At 37.4% G+C, this 16,615-nt stretch overlaps 1 protein-coding gene across 1 annotated transcript in view; it reads left to right on the forward strand.

Annotated features, from left to right (window-relative positions):
• RAD4 (DNA repair protein Rad4 family) overlaps nt 1–16,615 on the forward strand; it is a 43,467-nt gene that overhangs the window by 23,069 nt on the left and 3,783 nt on the right. The window contains exons 9-13 of the mRNA XM_089987233.1: nt 4,203–4,988; nt 5,918–6,047; nt 6,541–6,624; nt 6,737–6,931; nt 7,038–7,193. Coding sequence (XP_089843359.1) covers nt 4,203–4,988; nt 5,918–6,047; nt 6,541–6,624; nt 6,737–6,931; nt 7,038–7,193 — 1,351 coding nt within the window. The remainder of the gene's footprint in view (nt 1–4,202; nt 4,989–5,917; nt 6,048–6,540; nt 6,625–6,736; nt 6,932–7,037; nt 7,194–16,615) is intronic.

Consider the following 16,615-nt stretch of genomic DNA (forward strand, 5'->3'; position numbering starts at 1 on the left):
GAACAACTGTATGAAAAACTTCTGTCCACAATGATGTGGGCACATTACTATCATGCATCATGCTTATGGCTGTTTCAACAATATGACAATGTTTACGTTCGACAACTCCATTCTGCTGAGTGTAGGGACAGGAAACTTGCCGAGTTATTCCATTATCTCGTAGAAAAGCAATAAAGTCATCTGAAGAATATTCCCCCCCCCCCATCACATTGGAAGCACTTAACTTTAGACGAGAATTGTGTTTGAATCATTGCATGAAATTCTCGAAATAATTGGAACACTTGTGATTTATGCCTCATGAAGTAAATCCAAGTATATCGAGAGTAAGAATCAATAAACATGACATAATCTCGAGAACCAGATAAAGAATCAATGGGAGTTGGTCCCCATACATCAGAACATATAAGCTCAAAAGGTTCAGAAGCCCTTTTTATTCAGAACATTGAAAGGAAGCACATGACTTTTGCAAAGTTCACAACTTGGACACTTCTTGACATTCAAAACAGTAGACAAACTGGACACTGGGATAAGACTCTATGACACAAGCTTTTCAATAAAAACATGACTACAATGACCCAACCGACCATGACATAAATCTGGCTTATTACATCGAAGAAAATTATCAACATCTGATTGAAGACAAGAACTATGAACTGATGACCAAGAAGATGAAGGATGACTTGGCTCCAAGGCTAACTCCAATGAAGACGATGAAGGACTGACAGGAGGCTCCTTGAAGACATGCGTGTTTCCTTGTCGCTCCCCCTTAGCGAACGTCCTCTTCGTTTGAAGATCCTTGACATACACAAAGGAGAGAGTGAATTCAACAAAAGAATTTGTATTGTCAACAAGTTTAGAAACTGAAATAATATTCTTTTTAATATTTGGAGCAAGGACAACATTAGACAAAGACAAAGAAGAAGATGACATAGGAATGTGTGCACTACCAATGTGAGTAATGGGGTGAGTTTTTCCATCACCAGTGACTATATTCCCTCTACCGAAATAAGGTGATAGACTAGATAGTTTACCTGCATTTCCCGTCACGTGGGTGGCTGCCCCTGAGTCAACATACCATTCTCCTTCGTTTTGCTTGATCGTCATGTTTGACAGTGCAGTCATTAGCAACTGTTGTATATTATCTGTTGAGGCCCTTTGGCTCTGCCCTATCTGTCTATTCTCTGCTTTGTTTCCTTTATCCTTGTTTTGGGGATTGAACCAACAATTTGCTTTTATGTGACCCTTTTTGTTGCACTGGAAACAGGTAGAAACTCTCTTCTAACCCCCTGACTGAAACCCTCCTGGAGTACTAGGTGTAGGAAGAATGCCACGACCCCCTTGTCCAAACCGACCACACCCTCTTCCTCCTTGATATCCTGCATTTTCAGGTCCATGTCCAGGTAATGTGTCCATAGCCAACACTAGGGGTGGCAAAACCTGACACGACTCGCCAACCCGACCCACCTCTTAGGCGGGTTCGGGTTGGGCTTAAACTAACCCGTTTAATAAACGGGTCGACCTGCCTAATCCGCCAACCCGTTTACCCGACCCAACCCGTTTATTAAACGGGTTGGCAGGTCGTGTCGGGTTACCCGTTTAATAAACGGGTCGGGTTCGTGTTTGCCACAGCCGACTCGTTTAATAAAAAGGTCGGGTTCAGCTTGAGGTATGCTGACCCGCCAACCCGCCGGGTCGACCCGCCAACCCGACCCGATTGCCACCCCTAGCCAACACATTATGTGAATTCCCACCTTGGTCACCACTGCCTGTCAAGTGTTGATTCATACTCATCTCATGCTGCAATAGCTTGGCTTGTAGCTCTCCAAAAGTGGGCAACACAGGTAAGACCTCAAGAGCTGTAGTGAAGGCGTAATACTCTGGTCCAAGTCCACTAAGAGTTTGCTGAACCCTTTCTTTATCTGAAATCACACTTCCAACTATTCCCAACTGATCTGAGATGGTCTTAACACGATGAGATACTCCATAATTGACATCGATCCCTTAGATTCTGAAATTCCTTCTTCAAGTAAAGAACCCGAGCCTCTGATATTTGAGAATATGTCTCTGCAAGCGTTGCCCATAATTGTTATGCTGTGGGGCCATCTGTGATGGAGATTAAGACTTCTTGAGAAAGAGTGGAGGTGATGTAAGCAACGACACACTGATCCCGTTTCATCCATGTAGTATATTCTGGATTGCGAATCTGCTTAGAAGAAGCTATCTCTCCTTTCTCATTCTTAATTTCCTACAAAATAAACTGTGGTGGGGCCGGTGTAGAACCGTCTAGATGCCCATAGAGATCTTGGCTCCTTATGAAAGGAGTGATTTGTCTTTTCCAAGTCAGGTAATTAGAATGGTTAAGTTTTTCAGAAATGAGATGGGGAAGAAAGCTCGAGGACATACCATTTTGAGTAAAAGAGGAATCCATTAAAGATTGAAAGGACACATATTCAACCAGCAACACAAACTGAATGAGCTGTTCCAAACAATTTGTAAACCTATGCCCGTCAACCTTTTTTTTTCGCAGTCACATCAGTAGAATGAACAGATCGTCTGGTCGATGTTTAGACAGGATGCACTGATTTATGAGCGTTGTAAAATTCAGTTGTAAATAACCGCTCACAATAAACAAAGAACACCAATATATGTGATCTTATGTTGCTGGTTGAAAAGGCACAAAAAAACTGGTTTTGAGAAAACAATTAAGAAGACAGAAGACAGTAGAAAAGAAGTTTTGTTGATTCAGCCTGCTAGCAAACATAATGCAATAGGAATAGAAGGAGAATAAATCAAATATCCACGGCAGAAATATAATCAAACCGAAATTTCATAGAATAAAGAGAGAGTATCAGATCAGAGAATAAATCAGATCTCCACAACAAAAAGGGGCTGAATGATTTGACGTCAGGCCCAAATCAGAAACCGATTAGATTTGACGTCAAACAAAGGCAAATCTTAATGACAACACAGGAATATTAGGTTTTGAGAAGAAAAAAAAACTGATTTAAGATAAGAGTAGGAAGAAGCTGAGGTGATGAGAGAAAGAAACAATAGGAATAGAAGGAGAATGAAGAGAAACAAGTACCCACTGTTGGATTGACTGAATCAGATCTCTCTGGGCATACCTTCAGGCAAGACAGCCAAACCTGGCTCTGATAGCATGAAAGATTTCCACCGCAGCCCTATTATGCAGAAAATAAGAGAAGAAGAGAAGAAGAGAAGAGAGAGAGACTTGCAGGAAAAGGGAGGAGGCTGCACACGTTAACCCCTCTCAACCCTAACATGATTACTTATATAACATGATTTACAATATGTGAATATTACAGAATGCCTCTAATTAATGAAAAGAATATAGCACATGCTGAAAACCAATATAAGTGAGCAGTTTGGATCTATCAGACGTTTGGATCTGGACCCAAACGTTCCCATACTCGATGCACAACCTCTTATCACTAGAGGCATATTAGAAGGCTAGGCAGCAACCATCACATCATTGTGTATGCCATCTTTTTGATAGGATGATCAAATATTGAACATTGCCTCGTTCCATCAGCACGGTATGAGGGTTCATTGAAACTTGACTATGGAATTCACTTCACAAACATAATGTCAAATATGTTATACTCACAAGACTGAGTATTTTTCATGTAGATGACTTCTTCCCGATTCCAATTCCCATGCTGCTTCCCGCTTTCGATTCCCGTTCTGGCAACTATGGTTGTACCATGCTTGATATGCTGATAATTATTGGTCATACACCAAATATTTTGTAGCTTTTGTAAGAACTACAACACAAATTTATTTACATAATAATATTCCCTGCAATATTAAAATCTAATGTATTTATGCTTATGTTTGTTAGTTGCATCTTCTTCATCCCTTTTTAGCATTTACAACTCGTGACATGATGGATTGCAGATTTTTCTTTGAAGATTGGATTAGAAAAGGAAGATAGTGTTACAAACTTCGATGCTTGTTGCTCGCTGCTGGTTTGATTTGAATATGCTCTTGACAAAATTGCATGTTTCTTTGATTTTTTAAAAGCAGGCCTCCTACAATATGGCTCTTGGATCAGTGCTAAATGTTGCTAAAATTCATGTGGTCTTTGAGTTGTAAATATATATATTTTTTCAAGACATATTTCATTATTTTGTTTTCTTATGGTAAACTATATTGTAAACATTTTCTGTATTTCTCACTAGGTTTGTATCCATATTGGATGTTGCACCGCTCAAACCAGATACTGAAAATTCTGGCGATCCGGAAGTAGAAACAGTTGGGTCGGGCATGGATAAATCCCATAACTCGTCTAGAAAGACAGTGGCCAACCTGGGTCAACTCTTCACAGGACTTCCTCCTTGTGCCGTCATGAGTGCAAAAAATGTTAGGGGCAATTTCTTTGAAGCATCTCAGAGAAACAAACATCGTGGAGGTTATAATGATGGAACCTGCAACATTACACAGACCAAGGGATCATCAAGTGCCAGTCTCTTAACTTCAGATTTTGGAGATGAAATCATGAAACTTCAATCTTGTGTGACGACAAATGATTTGGAAGCCTGTAGAACTGGTACACATGCTAATGGGTCAAAAAAGAAGGGTGATTTAGAATTTGAAATGCAGATAAAAATGGCTCTTTCTGCTACTGAAGCTGCAGTTCGTGACATTGATCTATGCCCACGCTCAAATGATCTCAGTGACTCAGTGCAAGGTCCTTCTCTCGATAGGAAAACCAAAAGTGAAGAATCTCTGGTCACTGTCAAGGAAAATTCCTCTGCATTCTGGACAAGAAAAACCGGAGCCCCTTTGTATTGGGCAGAAGTTTACTGTGATGGTGAGATGTTGACAGGAAAGTGGGTGCATGTTGATGCTGTAAACACAATTGTCGATGGGGAAAGCAAAGTGGAAGCTGCTGTTGCTGCATGCCGAAAGACACTGAGATACGTAGTTGCTTTTGCTGGATCTGGTGCAAAAGATGTTACTCGGAGGTTTGAGTTCATACTTTTTTACATTTTATGGACATCTTTATTCACACTACCCATCATCAAACCTTTATGGGAACTTGAAACTTATCTACTTCTACTAAAGCCATTTTTGCAACACTATGAAAAATTGGGGGATAGAACTCAGAATGAAATGTTAAAAATTTACTTAGAAAAGTTCTGGAAATAGTCTAATCTTAAGGTATCTAGAGTCTTTAGACTTAAGAGTTTTGAAATTTAAATTTTAGGATATTAGATAATAAGTTTGTAAATTGGTCGATTGTTATGTAATGTTTTCCCCTTTTGTATGTGATTTGATGTGTTCTTATGTATCATGAACTATGACCTTGAAATTGTGTTTTAGTCATTTAAAATTGCATTTGTTGACTATATGCTATTGTATACTTACTGCATTATTTAGCGTCATTCACACTATTATGTATTTTTTTTTACTTTTTAAGTTTATGTTGCATAAGTTTACAATTTTTACTAGTACTAATTTCTTTGCTTTTAACAATGCTTCTTGCTTCTATTTCCTAGGTCACTCTTGATTAGACTTCCCTCTTTAGCAACTGTGGTTGGTATGTCAAACATGTCTACTTGACAGACCTAGTTTCCTTGATCTCTTATACAAGATATCATATATAAAACTCGGAGAAACTAATGTTTATTTGCGCAAACAGTAGTTGCATTATAAAAGCAGGGGAGGAAAATGTCAAATTGGCTCCTATTATATCTATTATGTAGTAGAAGGTGGTTTTCATTGTTTCCTTTTGAATTTATATGAATCAGATGCACATATATTTATTATTTTTTTTTTCCTTTTTACTGCAGTAGCAAATGAATTTCAATTTAGCAAAATGTCTTGCCACTAGTGCTTATGTCATAGATGCATGTGAAGGTATCTGTATAATATGTACTTTTTGTTCTTCTAGGTATTGTATGAAGTGGTATACAATTGCATCTAAGCACATTGATGCAAGGTGGTGGTATGCAGTAATGGCACCACTGAAAAAATTAGAATCTGGGGCAAGTGATGGAACTACAAAACCGGAGGCACTTAAGGTAAGTGAGCCTTAGTTTTAACGAATACACTGTTGAAAGACTTGCAGACCATAAGGGCAACAAATGACATTAATTTGAAAATGACACTATTTTCAGTACTACTACTTTGTATCGAAACCAAAGCTTTATATACCTCATTATTATCCTTTTAAAAACACATTTTTAATGCCACCACTGTCTCTGAAATCTGAATTGAAACCAAACCTTTATATATCTCATCATTATCCTTTTAAAAAACACATTGATAACCAAAAAGCTTTATTTATCCATTTTCTCCTCATGACTTTGTTATTGTTAACACGTCAAACTCAGAAAATTGTGTATCACTGCCTTTCCTCAATGCACCGAGTTATTTCTTTTCTTGCTGTTACATTTCTTGGTCACTGTCTTATAGACGAAACCTCTACTAGACTCCGTGGAAGTTGAAAAAGGTTCAAGATCAAAGTGATCCCACTCATCCAGCTTTGATAACAATAGCAATGTTCTCATGCAGAGTGGCGTTTCTAGTAGGAGTGCTCTTGAAGATATGGAGCTTGAAACTAGGGCCTTAACAGAGCCTCTTCCAACTAACCAACAGGTATTATATATTAAGGGTTGCAATTTTACTCGGAGGTATATAACATCTCTTTGTGCTAACCAAGTTATATCAATAGGTCTAAGTGATGCTTGATTGTTAATGGTTAATTTAGGGTTACAGAAATCATCATCTCTATGCTATTGAAAGATGGTTAACAAAGTACCAAGTTATTCACCCGAAGGGTCCTTTGCTGGGATACTGTTCTGGTCATCCTGTGTATCCACGTACTTGTGTTCAAACTTTACACACAAAACAGAGATGGCTGCGAGAAGGATTGCAAGTCAAAGAAAATGAACTTCCTGCAAAGGTAGGTATTGTGTTATGCAGGGGTGTGATTTCTTCTATCTGCTACATGCTAATCTTTACCATCTTCTCTTTGAACAATTATATGGATTTTTAATGTGTACCTTCAGGTGGTGAGACATTCACGGAAAGTCAATAGAGTAAAAACATTGGAATATGGTGATGAGTCCAAAGAGGATGATGGTAATGGAATTTTGGAACTCTACGGGAAGTGGCAAACTGAATTGTTGTGTCTACCTCATGCTGTAGATGGGATTGTCCCGAAGGTAATATGTTATATGTTTATATTTTAAATGTTGGAGATTTTTCTATTAAGCTTAGACCATTCAGTGGTTGCATTTTAGTTAATTAGAAACTAGACATTTTTTCTAGCAAAAAACATTAAAAATTATGCAGTTATGGAAGTTCGGGGGGGGGGGGGGGGGGGGAAGGGGAAGGGGTTTGTACAATATTAAATAGAAATTAGAAGATAACCATGTAGAAAACATAAAACTATATTTGTACTGTATCACAACCAATGTTGCGAAAAGCATTGAGGTGTAGCGAAGAGCTCCACCAAAATATGAAGCAAGGCGTAAAGCTTAAGCCTCAAAAATATATTTTTAAAAACTTTAAAATATCTAAAAACACAAATAAATAAAAGAAATGTTAAGCAAGAACCAATAAGGAATAGGAAATCCCAAATAAATACCAGAAAATATGAGAATAACATGTAAAAGTAATATTAATGCAACAACTTGATCTACCTAAGTATCTAACAAATAAAATATGAGCATTCAATGGAAAATTAAGTAACAAAATCACTAATAATTAAATACCTCAACAGCATATCTGTTAAAAATGTAACATTTATATGTAATATATTTGTAGTTTAGTTATCCTTTTTTAGTTTAGTTAGAAACTAGTTAGAATTAGGTTTAGGATTTTAGTTTGAACATTTTTAGACTTTTAGCCGTTACTTTTTGACCATAGTGAAAAAGCAACATGTACTTTTAGAGCCTATGGGCTTCCAACAGCTCTAATTAGAGCGGTTGGGAGCCCAACAATTCCCTCCAGGCCTATGCTTTATGCTCTATAAATATGGGGCTATTCCCCCTTGTAAGATATACTCTTGAGTGTGGGTTTTCCCACTTGAATGATATATAATTTTTCGTCTCTTCTTGTGTACACTCTTTTTATTTATTTCGGTTATTGTGTATGTTGAATGAACCATTGTGTTCATTGCGAGAGATCTTTTGTGATCTTCATTTGAAGCTTTAGTTGTGGGCTTCATCTTCTTACATGGTATTAGAGCGAGGTTGTGATCAAGCTATTTATCTTGGTGCATTGGGAAGCGTGCCACTCTTGTTTTGGAGAAGAGATGTTCTTCCTCAAGTATATATAAAAGTGTGTTCAAGCAAAGCTTGGAGGTGTGCTTGCATCTACCATTCATGGTAGAGTATATCCCTCTTCTCTACTCTTGATATTTTCTTCTTTTTTCTCCTTATTAAGCCTTGTAAAATGGATGACAATGATAACGTCACCATTAAACCCATCAAGCTTAATGATTCAAACTATATCACATGAGCTTCAATTATGAAGCACCTAATATGGGGAATGGGGTTGTGGGGATTAGTAGATGGAACCGACTTGGAACCTAAACTAATCCTCACAAAGATTGAAGGTGAGAAAGAAATACCTCTCACGGATGTAGAAAAGACTAAAGCTATTACCACTTACGAGAAAAAATGAAAAGAATGGAGGATGGGACACAACAAGATTATGGCTTGACTCATAAGTAGCGTGAAAATGTTTAAGTCTTGCAAAATTTGAACATGCAAATGATGCGTGAGACTATCTTAAGAGAATGTACTCTCTTAAAGACATTGCACATGTGTGCAATTTGCAACATCAAGTTCAAAATATGGTTCAAGGGGACAAAAGCATTAGAGAATACTATAATAGTTTGTCCGAATTATGGGAAGAGTTGGCTCTTCTCGAACCAAAGTGACATTGCCTACAAGACATTGAACTCCGCCAAAATCAAATGAATGTGGAGCACTTCTTTCAATTTGTCAATGGTTTAAGATCGGATTTTGAAGCTACTAAATCCATTCTTCTTCATCGGGGAAAGGTTCCCTCAATAGAGGATACTATAGAAGAATTGAGCATGGAAGAAAATCGGCTCAAAAGTAGAGTTGCCCAAAATGATGATGACTCAGTTCTAGCGGTATCTAGACCAGGGAATCATGTCCGCACCTACAAACCTCCAAACTATGGAAGAACGAATGACAAAATGATTTTGAGAAAAGAAAAGTGATTTGTTACTACTGTCGTGAGCCAGGACATGTAAAAACTTACTGTCCAAAACTGAAGAAACCATATGAAAAGAAAGTTGCCTCTGTCGAATCTCCACAAGAATCCAATGAATCTTTCATTGAAAGCATGTCTCTAGCATAACTAGTGGAGGCACTTCAACCACTGCTCAAGGGAATGCCGTCCTCGTCGGGAGTCGCAGTCTCTTCCATTAACACCTCAGATCCAGGTAAATCTCTTTGGCTTCTTGACTCAGGTGTTTCTTTTCATATGACCCCAAACATTAATATCTTATCTAAATGTCATAACTCACATGGGTCAAATGTGTTTACTGCTGATGGGACATCTCTTGAAATTAAAGGAATTGAGAATTTTGAAAACTCAAAAAGGTTTTGTATTCTACAAGTTAGATATATTCCTAAACTAAATTTAAATATTTTATCTGTTTCACAATTAACTGACCATGGATGTAATGTTTCCTTCTCCTCTCGTGAATGTCGAGTGTAGTATCACCAGTCAGGGAAGCTGATTGGAGAAGGCCATAGAGAAGGAGGCTTATACTACCTGGATTTTTTGGATATACCTAAGAATACATTGTGTTGTAATGTTCAAAAGATTGACTTAGACTTATGGCACAAGAGACTTAGACATCCTAGTGTATTCAAGCTCCAGTTATTTTCAAAGATGATTTTTTTTTGTAATTTTGAAACTTTTAAATGGGAAAAATGTATTCTAGGAAAAATGAAAAGACTACCGTTTCAAGAAAGAACTTTTGTCTCTTCTCGACCACTAGAATTAATACATTCAGATATATGGGGCCCCACACCTATTAGCTCCGAAGGTAGCTTTATTTATTGTGTAATCTTTGTAGATGATTTCACGAGACACACTTGGATCTATTTTTTAAACACAAATATAAAGCCTTTTCACACTTTCAAATATTTCATTAGTTAGTCAAAAATCAATTCAAAGATGACATTTCAATTTTTTGCACTGATTCAGGGAGAAAATTTTTATCTAAAGAATTTAAGGATTACTTAAACTCGCATGGCATTATACATCAAAAATCATGCCCTTATACCCCTCAACAAAACGGGTTAGCAGAAAGAAAGCATAGGCACATCATAGAAACGACAAGAACCTTACTTATTACACATCAAGTACCAAAGGTTTTTTGGGCCGAAGCCACATTAACAATAATTTATCTTATCAACAGGATGCCATCATCTTCCTTAAACAACATATCTCCTGTTGAAAAACTTTTTAAACAGATCCCAGATTACTCTAGGTTAAGAGCTTTTGGGTGCAAATGCTTTGTTTTTTCAAACAAAAATGATAAATTCTCTCCTCGTGCTATTTCATGTGCCTTTTTAAGGTATGCAAGTCATCAAAAAGGCTATAGATCCTTCGATCTCAAAACAAGAAAATTATACATTTCAATGAATGTATCCTTCCTGGAAAAAGAAAGTTTTTTTGAAAATATAAATTCTAAGGAAATAGATGAATATTCTTTTCTATTAGATCTAGTTTCAAAAATTGTTGAAGATGTTGTAGAAACAAATCTCGAAGAACCACTTGATATGACAAATTAAAAAATTTTTAGTGACCCTTCTGATTGCATTTAGTACTCTAGGTGAGGTAATTTAGAGAAACCTTGTGCTCTCAAAAAATACACTAAAGAACAGGAACAAGTATCCACTGGGAAGTCATTGAGAGTCTCTAAAGCTCCCAAAAAATTTGTGTCATACGAGTCTTTTTCACCAAAGCATCAAGCCTATATTGCTTTAATACACTCCTATGTAGAACCCTCTAACTATGATACAACAAAAGAACAATCTGAATGGGTCGAAGCAATGACAGTAGAATTAAGAGCCCTAGAAAAATCAAATACTTGGACTATCCAGGATCTTCATCAGGAAAAAAGCCTATCAGATGAAGATGAGTTTTTTAAAGTGAAGACCAAGATTGATGGCACTCTTGAAAGGTTTAAGGCTCGTTTAGTTGCCAAAGGCTATTCCCAAGAATATGGAATAGACTATGAAGAAACGTTTGCTCCGGTTGCTAGAATGACCACAATTAAGATCTTGATAGCTCTAGCATCTTCAAAGAAATGACATATATACAAAATGGATGTTAAAAACGCATTTCTTAATGGAAATCTAGTAGAAGAAGTATATATTGAACCACTACTTGGTATTAACATTCCTAAAGGAAATGCTCTTCGATTAAACAAAGCTTTATATGGGCTTAAGCAAGCCCCAAAAGCTTGGTACGATAGATTTAGCCAAGTTATGATTGACTTTGGTTTTCAATTTTGTCTTAATGACACAACGTTATTTGTTAAGAATTCTAATGCAAGTATCATCATTCTTCTTCTCTACGTAGACGACATGATCATCACTGGAAGTGACAAGCAGGAAGTTGATAACATTAAAAAATTTCTCAAAACACATTTCGAAATGAGTGATTTGGGTTTTCTAAATTTTTTTATTGGTATAGAAGTTGCTTATTCTTCCGGAGGCTATTTGCTAACTCAATCTAAATTTGCCTTGGAAATTGTTGACAGGTCTGGTATCACGGACGAAAAGCAGGTTAACACTCCTGAAGTTGTAAACCTCAAAATGAAGATCGATGATGGAGAATTACTTGAAAATCCAACACCGTACAAACAACTTGTTGGAGCATTGTCTTACCTCTCTAATACCAGACTCGATATTACACATGCCGTCCACACAACGAGTCAATTTCAGCATGCTCCTACCACTGCTCATATGGGAGCCGTTTTACGCATTATTCGATATTTCAAAACTTTAATTTTTCGAAGACATTTTTGTCTGCTTCTTCTTTCGATTTGATTGCTTATACTGATGCAGATTGGGGAGGTGATCCCAATGGTCGACACTCAACTATTGGGTTTTGTGTATTTTTAAGTGAATCATTGATTTCGTAGAGGTGTAAGAAGCAACAAAAAGTCTCTCTCTCGTCATCTGAAGCTGAATACAGGGCGATGACTACAACTACTATGAAAGTAGTCTGGTTAACGCGTTTGCTTCATGACATGGGTGTTGAAAGTACATGAGCTTCAAGACTATGTTGCGACAACAAAAGTTAAATTTATATTGCCAGCAACCGTACATTCCATGAACACACCAAACATATTGAAATGGATTGTCACTACGTGCGAGAAGAGTTCCTACATGGCACCATTGATCTACCATATGTTTCATCATAATATCAATTGACAGATTTCTTCACCAAACCTCTCGCTGCTCGTAGATTTCACTTTCTCTTGGACAAACTTTCGGTTATCCAACCGTAAGTTTGAGGGGGAGTGTTAAAAAATGTAATATATTTGTAGTTTAGTTAGGAACTAGTTAAAATTAGGTTTAGGATTTTAGTTTGGACATTTTTAGACTTTTGGACATATTACTTTTTGACCATAGTAAAAAAACATGTACTTTAGAGTTGTTGGGCTTCCAACAGCTCTAATTAGAGCTGTTGGGAGCCTAACATCTCCCTCTAGCTCTATGCTTTATGCTCTATAAATATGGGGCTATTCCCCCTTGTAAGATATACTCTTGAGTGTGGGTTTTCCTACTTGAATAATATATAATTTTCCTCTCTTCTTGTGTACACTCTTTTTATTTATTTTGGTTATTGTGTATGTTGAATGAACCATTGTGTTCATTGAGAGAGATCTTTTGTGATCTTCATTTGAAGCTTTAGTTGTGGGCTTCATCTTCTTACAATATCATCATATAATGCATATTACCGTTAACAACCAAAAGTAAATGTATTTGTCCAAAACTCTCCAAAATGAGTGTTACCACATTTTTAAGTGCAAATGTAGGTCTAAAAAACCATATGAAAAATGCTCAAAAGTTAATGTATTATTAAATCCAGCAACAACATGACGAACTCAAACCAGCAAAACAACCAAGCCAAGTACCCAGAATTTCGTATAGACTATAGAGAAATAGAACAAGAAAAAAAATGGAGAAGGGAAGAAAAAGGAGGAGAAGGAGAAGGAGAAGGAGAAGGAGAAGGAGAAGGAGAAGGAGAAGAAGAAGACTGGAAGAAGAAGAGAAGAACAAAAGAAGAAAACATACAAAATCAATGGTCTGCACTAAGAGATAATTCAGATAAATCAATGATTCTCAAGAAATCAGAAAATGCATAGTTGATAAGAATATTAATGTAAATCAACAAAATCACAGCCATAAACTATTGATGTGATGCATTATTTTACCATTAGCTAATAACATAAAAAAAACTCAATCTATTTACATAAATTAATAATAAAAAGCCCAAACTTCATGAAAAAATTTAAGAACATGGATGCGGTCTTTTTCAATCAAACTCTAATAAGAAGCACTAACAATTTTACACTATTCGAAAATATCCCAAAAAACTTAGACATGTTCAATCCAACACAAAGCTCACAATTCACAGATCATATATTGAAAATGACAACAGTTAAACAGATTATATATGAATTGCATACACAGGTATGTGTGGGTGCATGTTAAGTGTGAACTATGAAAAAGAACAGTCAAGCAGATCATATATTTTATTACACACATATATAACTCGGAAATATAAGTATATAACTCACAAACATAACTCAGAAATATATCTCAGAAACAGTAGAACATATTATATATAAATTACATTACATAAATACACACACACACACACATATATATATATATATATATATATATATATATATGAAACACACAAACACAGAATATTATTATAATAACTGAAATACAGTGTAATATATATATATATATATATATATATATATATATATATATATATATATATATATATATATATATATATATAAGATACCTGAAACACAGGAAGAAGAATAAAAAAGGGAAAAAAGAAAAAAGAAAAAAGAAGGAAAAAAGGAAGAAAAAACAGGAAGAAAAGAAAAAAAAAAGGAAAAGGAAGGAAAAAAAAGGAAGAAGAAAAAAAAATGAAAAGGAAGGAAAAACAGGAAGAAGAAGAAAAAAGAGAAAAAAGAAAAGAGAAGGAAAAAAGAAAAAGAAAAATAGAAAAAACAGAGAGAGAGAGAAAGAGTGAGAGAGAGAAAGAGCGCGCGCGCGAGAGAGTGAGAAACTGAGAGAGCAAGAAAGTGTAGGAGAGAGAGAGAGAGAGAGAGAGAGAGAGAGAGAGAGAGAGAGAGAGAGAGAGAGAGAGAGAGAGAGAGTACCACCCTTTTGGAAAAGGTTGACCAAGTGATCAACCAAATTAAAAAAAACAAAAAAGGTCAAAAAAGGCTTTGCAGTCTAAGCGGTCCTAGCCTAGGCGGTAAAAGAGGGCCCCACCGCCCAAACCCAAAAGCCCAGGCGGTGGGGCTGCGCTTAGGTCGCCTAGGCACCACCTTTGACAACTAAGGGTCTATGTCACATGGGTGCGGGGGTGCAGCACTTTCAAAAACCTTGGGTGTGGGGGTGCGGCAAAAAAAAAAAAAAAAAATATATATATATATATATATTATATATAATTTTTAAGTTTTATCAGTTATCAGTTAAAAAAATTGTTTTAATGAGCCATTCGCAGTTTCACAGTCTGAATTAGTTCATACTTACACATGATCTTTGAGACAAGCATATAACTACTGGCAGGATTCCGACATTGAAAATATCACTGCAGGAAGGAGAGCTGTTTCGACTCCCCACCTGAGCCAACACATACCGAACATCCGAAAGCCCACATAGTGGCAAGGAAACCAACAACGACAGAACGCTGCAGTGTGGCCTGCCAAACCGCATGTCCAAGCCCTCTGGCAAGATGCACAAGGAACCTTGCAGTTGAGCTGTTAGCACCGAGTAGGGACACGATTCCGCTGTGGCAAAGGGAAAGCAAACACAGAGACCCAAAAAAGCACAAGTTGTGCGCATGGAGACCCCGACGTTCTAAGAGGGAGAGAGGGAAGACAGAGAGAAGAGGAGGAGATCAGAGGGAGTTAGAGAGGAGAGGAGGAGAGCAGAGGAAGTTGGGGGCATACCTTGAGCGGTCGGCGGCAACAGAGAGCAGAGGGAGTCGGAGAGGAGACAAAGGGAGTAGGGGGGGGGGGGGGCTGCCGACCCAACAAGAGAGCGAGAGGGAGCAGGGAGGGGGGGGATCAGTCACTCCCCTGCCGACCCAACAAGAGCGTGAGAGGGAGTAGGGGGGCTCGACCCCTCCCCTGCCGACCCAACAAGAGAGCGAGATAGTACTTGCGACGAGGGAGAGGAGGAGGTGGCATCGGGCTCCCCTGCAAGATGTCGGGAGGAGAGGAGGCGAGCGAGAGAGCGGAGCTGCGTGGGAGAGGAGAGGATTAGGGCAAAATTTTTTTGCCCTAATCCTCGTTCGAAGCCCCTTTTGATCAGGCAACATTTTTTTTTTTACATTAAAAAATTGAACGAAAATGATCCTGGGTGAGTTGACTGCAACCAGGGTCGTGTTGACCGCACCGGGTGCCGCACCCGCATCGCATCGACGCAGGTGCGGCACCTGCTTTGCCGAGTCCCTGTGACTTAGCTAAGGGTGAGACTCTCTTTTCACAACATAGAATCCAATACCTGTGCGAAATATAGTGTCCGAAATTTAGGCAGTTAATTAGAAGTGCATTTTGTGCAGCAGCCCTTCCTATATGATAGAAAAGGAACTCATGATCTTGAATGGATCTTACTTGGGTTTTGCTCCCTCTTTTATTGTCCTTGTTTCTTAAACACTTATATCTGAGCCTAGCATTATTCATGGCATGTTATTGCTTGTAAATTGAATAGAGCATTGGTATAGAACCCTTTAAATTTATGGCTCACTCTTACTCATGTGGGCGTTGTCAAGAATTAGCATCTAGTCTACCTCTATAGGAATCTAAAATTTTTTCTCTCGAGACAATAGTGCAGTAGGGACAAAATATAGAAAAAGAATTGCCTAGCACTCTAAATTTCTTTAAGAAAAACAAAGTGGAAGAAAATGAAAGGTTGACGGAAAATTGAAACATGCTGGAATTGCATTTGTAAGATTCTTCTTAAAGTTTAATCCTCATGACAATGTGTGAATTGCATACACAGGTATGTGTGGGTGCATGTTAAGTGTGAACTGTGAAAAAGAACAGTCTAGATTCTTCTTAAAGTTTAATCCTCATGACAATGTCTACACGAGATGTCTCTGGAAATGATCCAGTTGCGATGTATGTTTTCAATCATTCTAGACTAGCAAGTCATACACTTTCTGTGGGCAGGATGACACACATTGAGGACTTTCTTCAAAAACAAGAAGTCACTTGTTTTCTTAAAATGAGGTCAGAAGCACTCCATACACTGCAGATCAACAAATGATGCATGTGAGAATTTGTTATGGCTTATTAACTGCAAGTTATGTCAATCCA

Source organism: Nuphar pumila, chromosome 14 (assembly GCF_984573655.1).
Source record: "Nuphar pumila chromosome 14, dmNupPumi1.hap1.1, whole genome shotgun sequence".
NCBI classification, from domain to species: domain Eukaryota; kingdom Viridiplantae; phylum Streptophyta; class Magnoliopsida; order Nymphaeales; family Nymphaeaceae; genus Nuphar; species Nuphar pumila.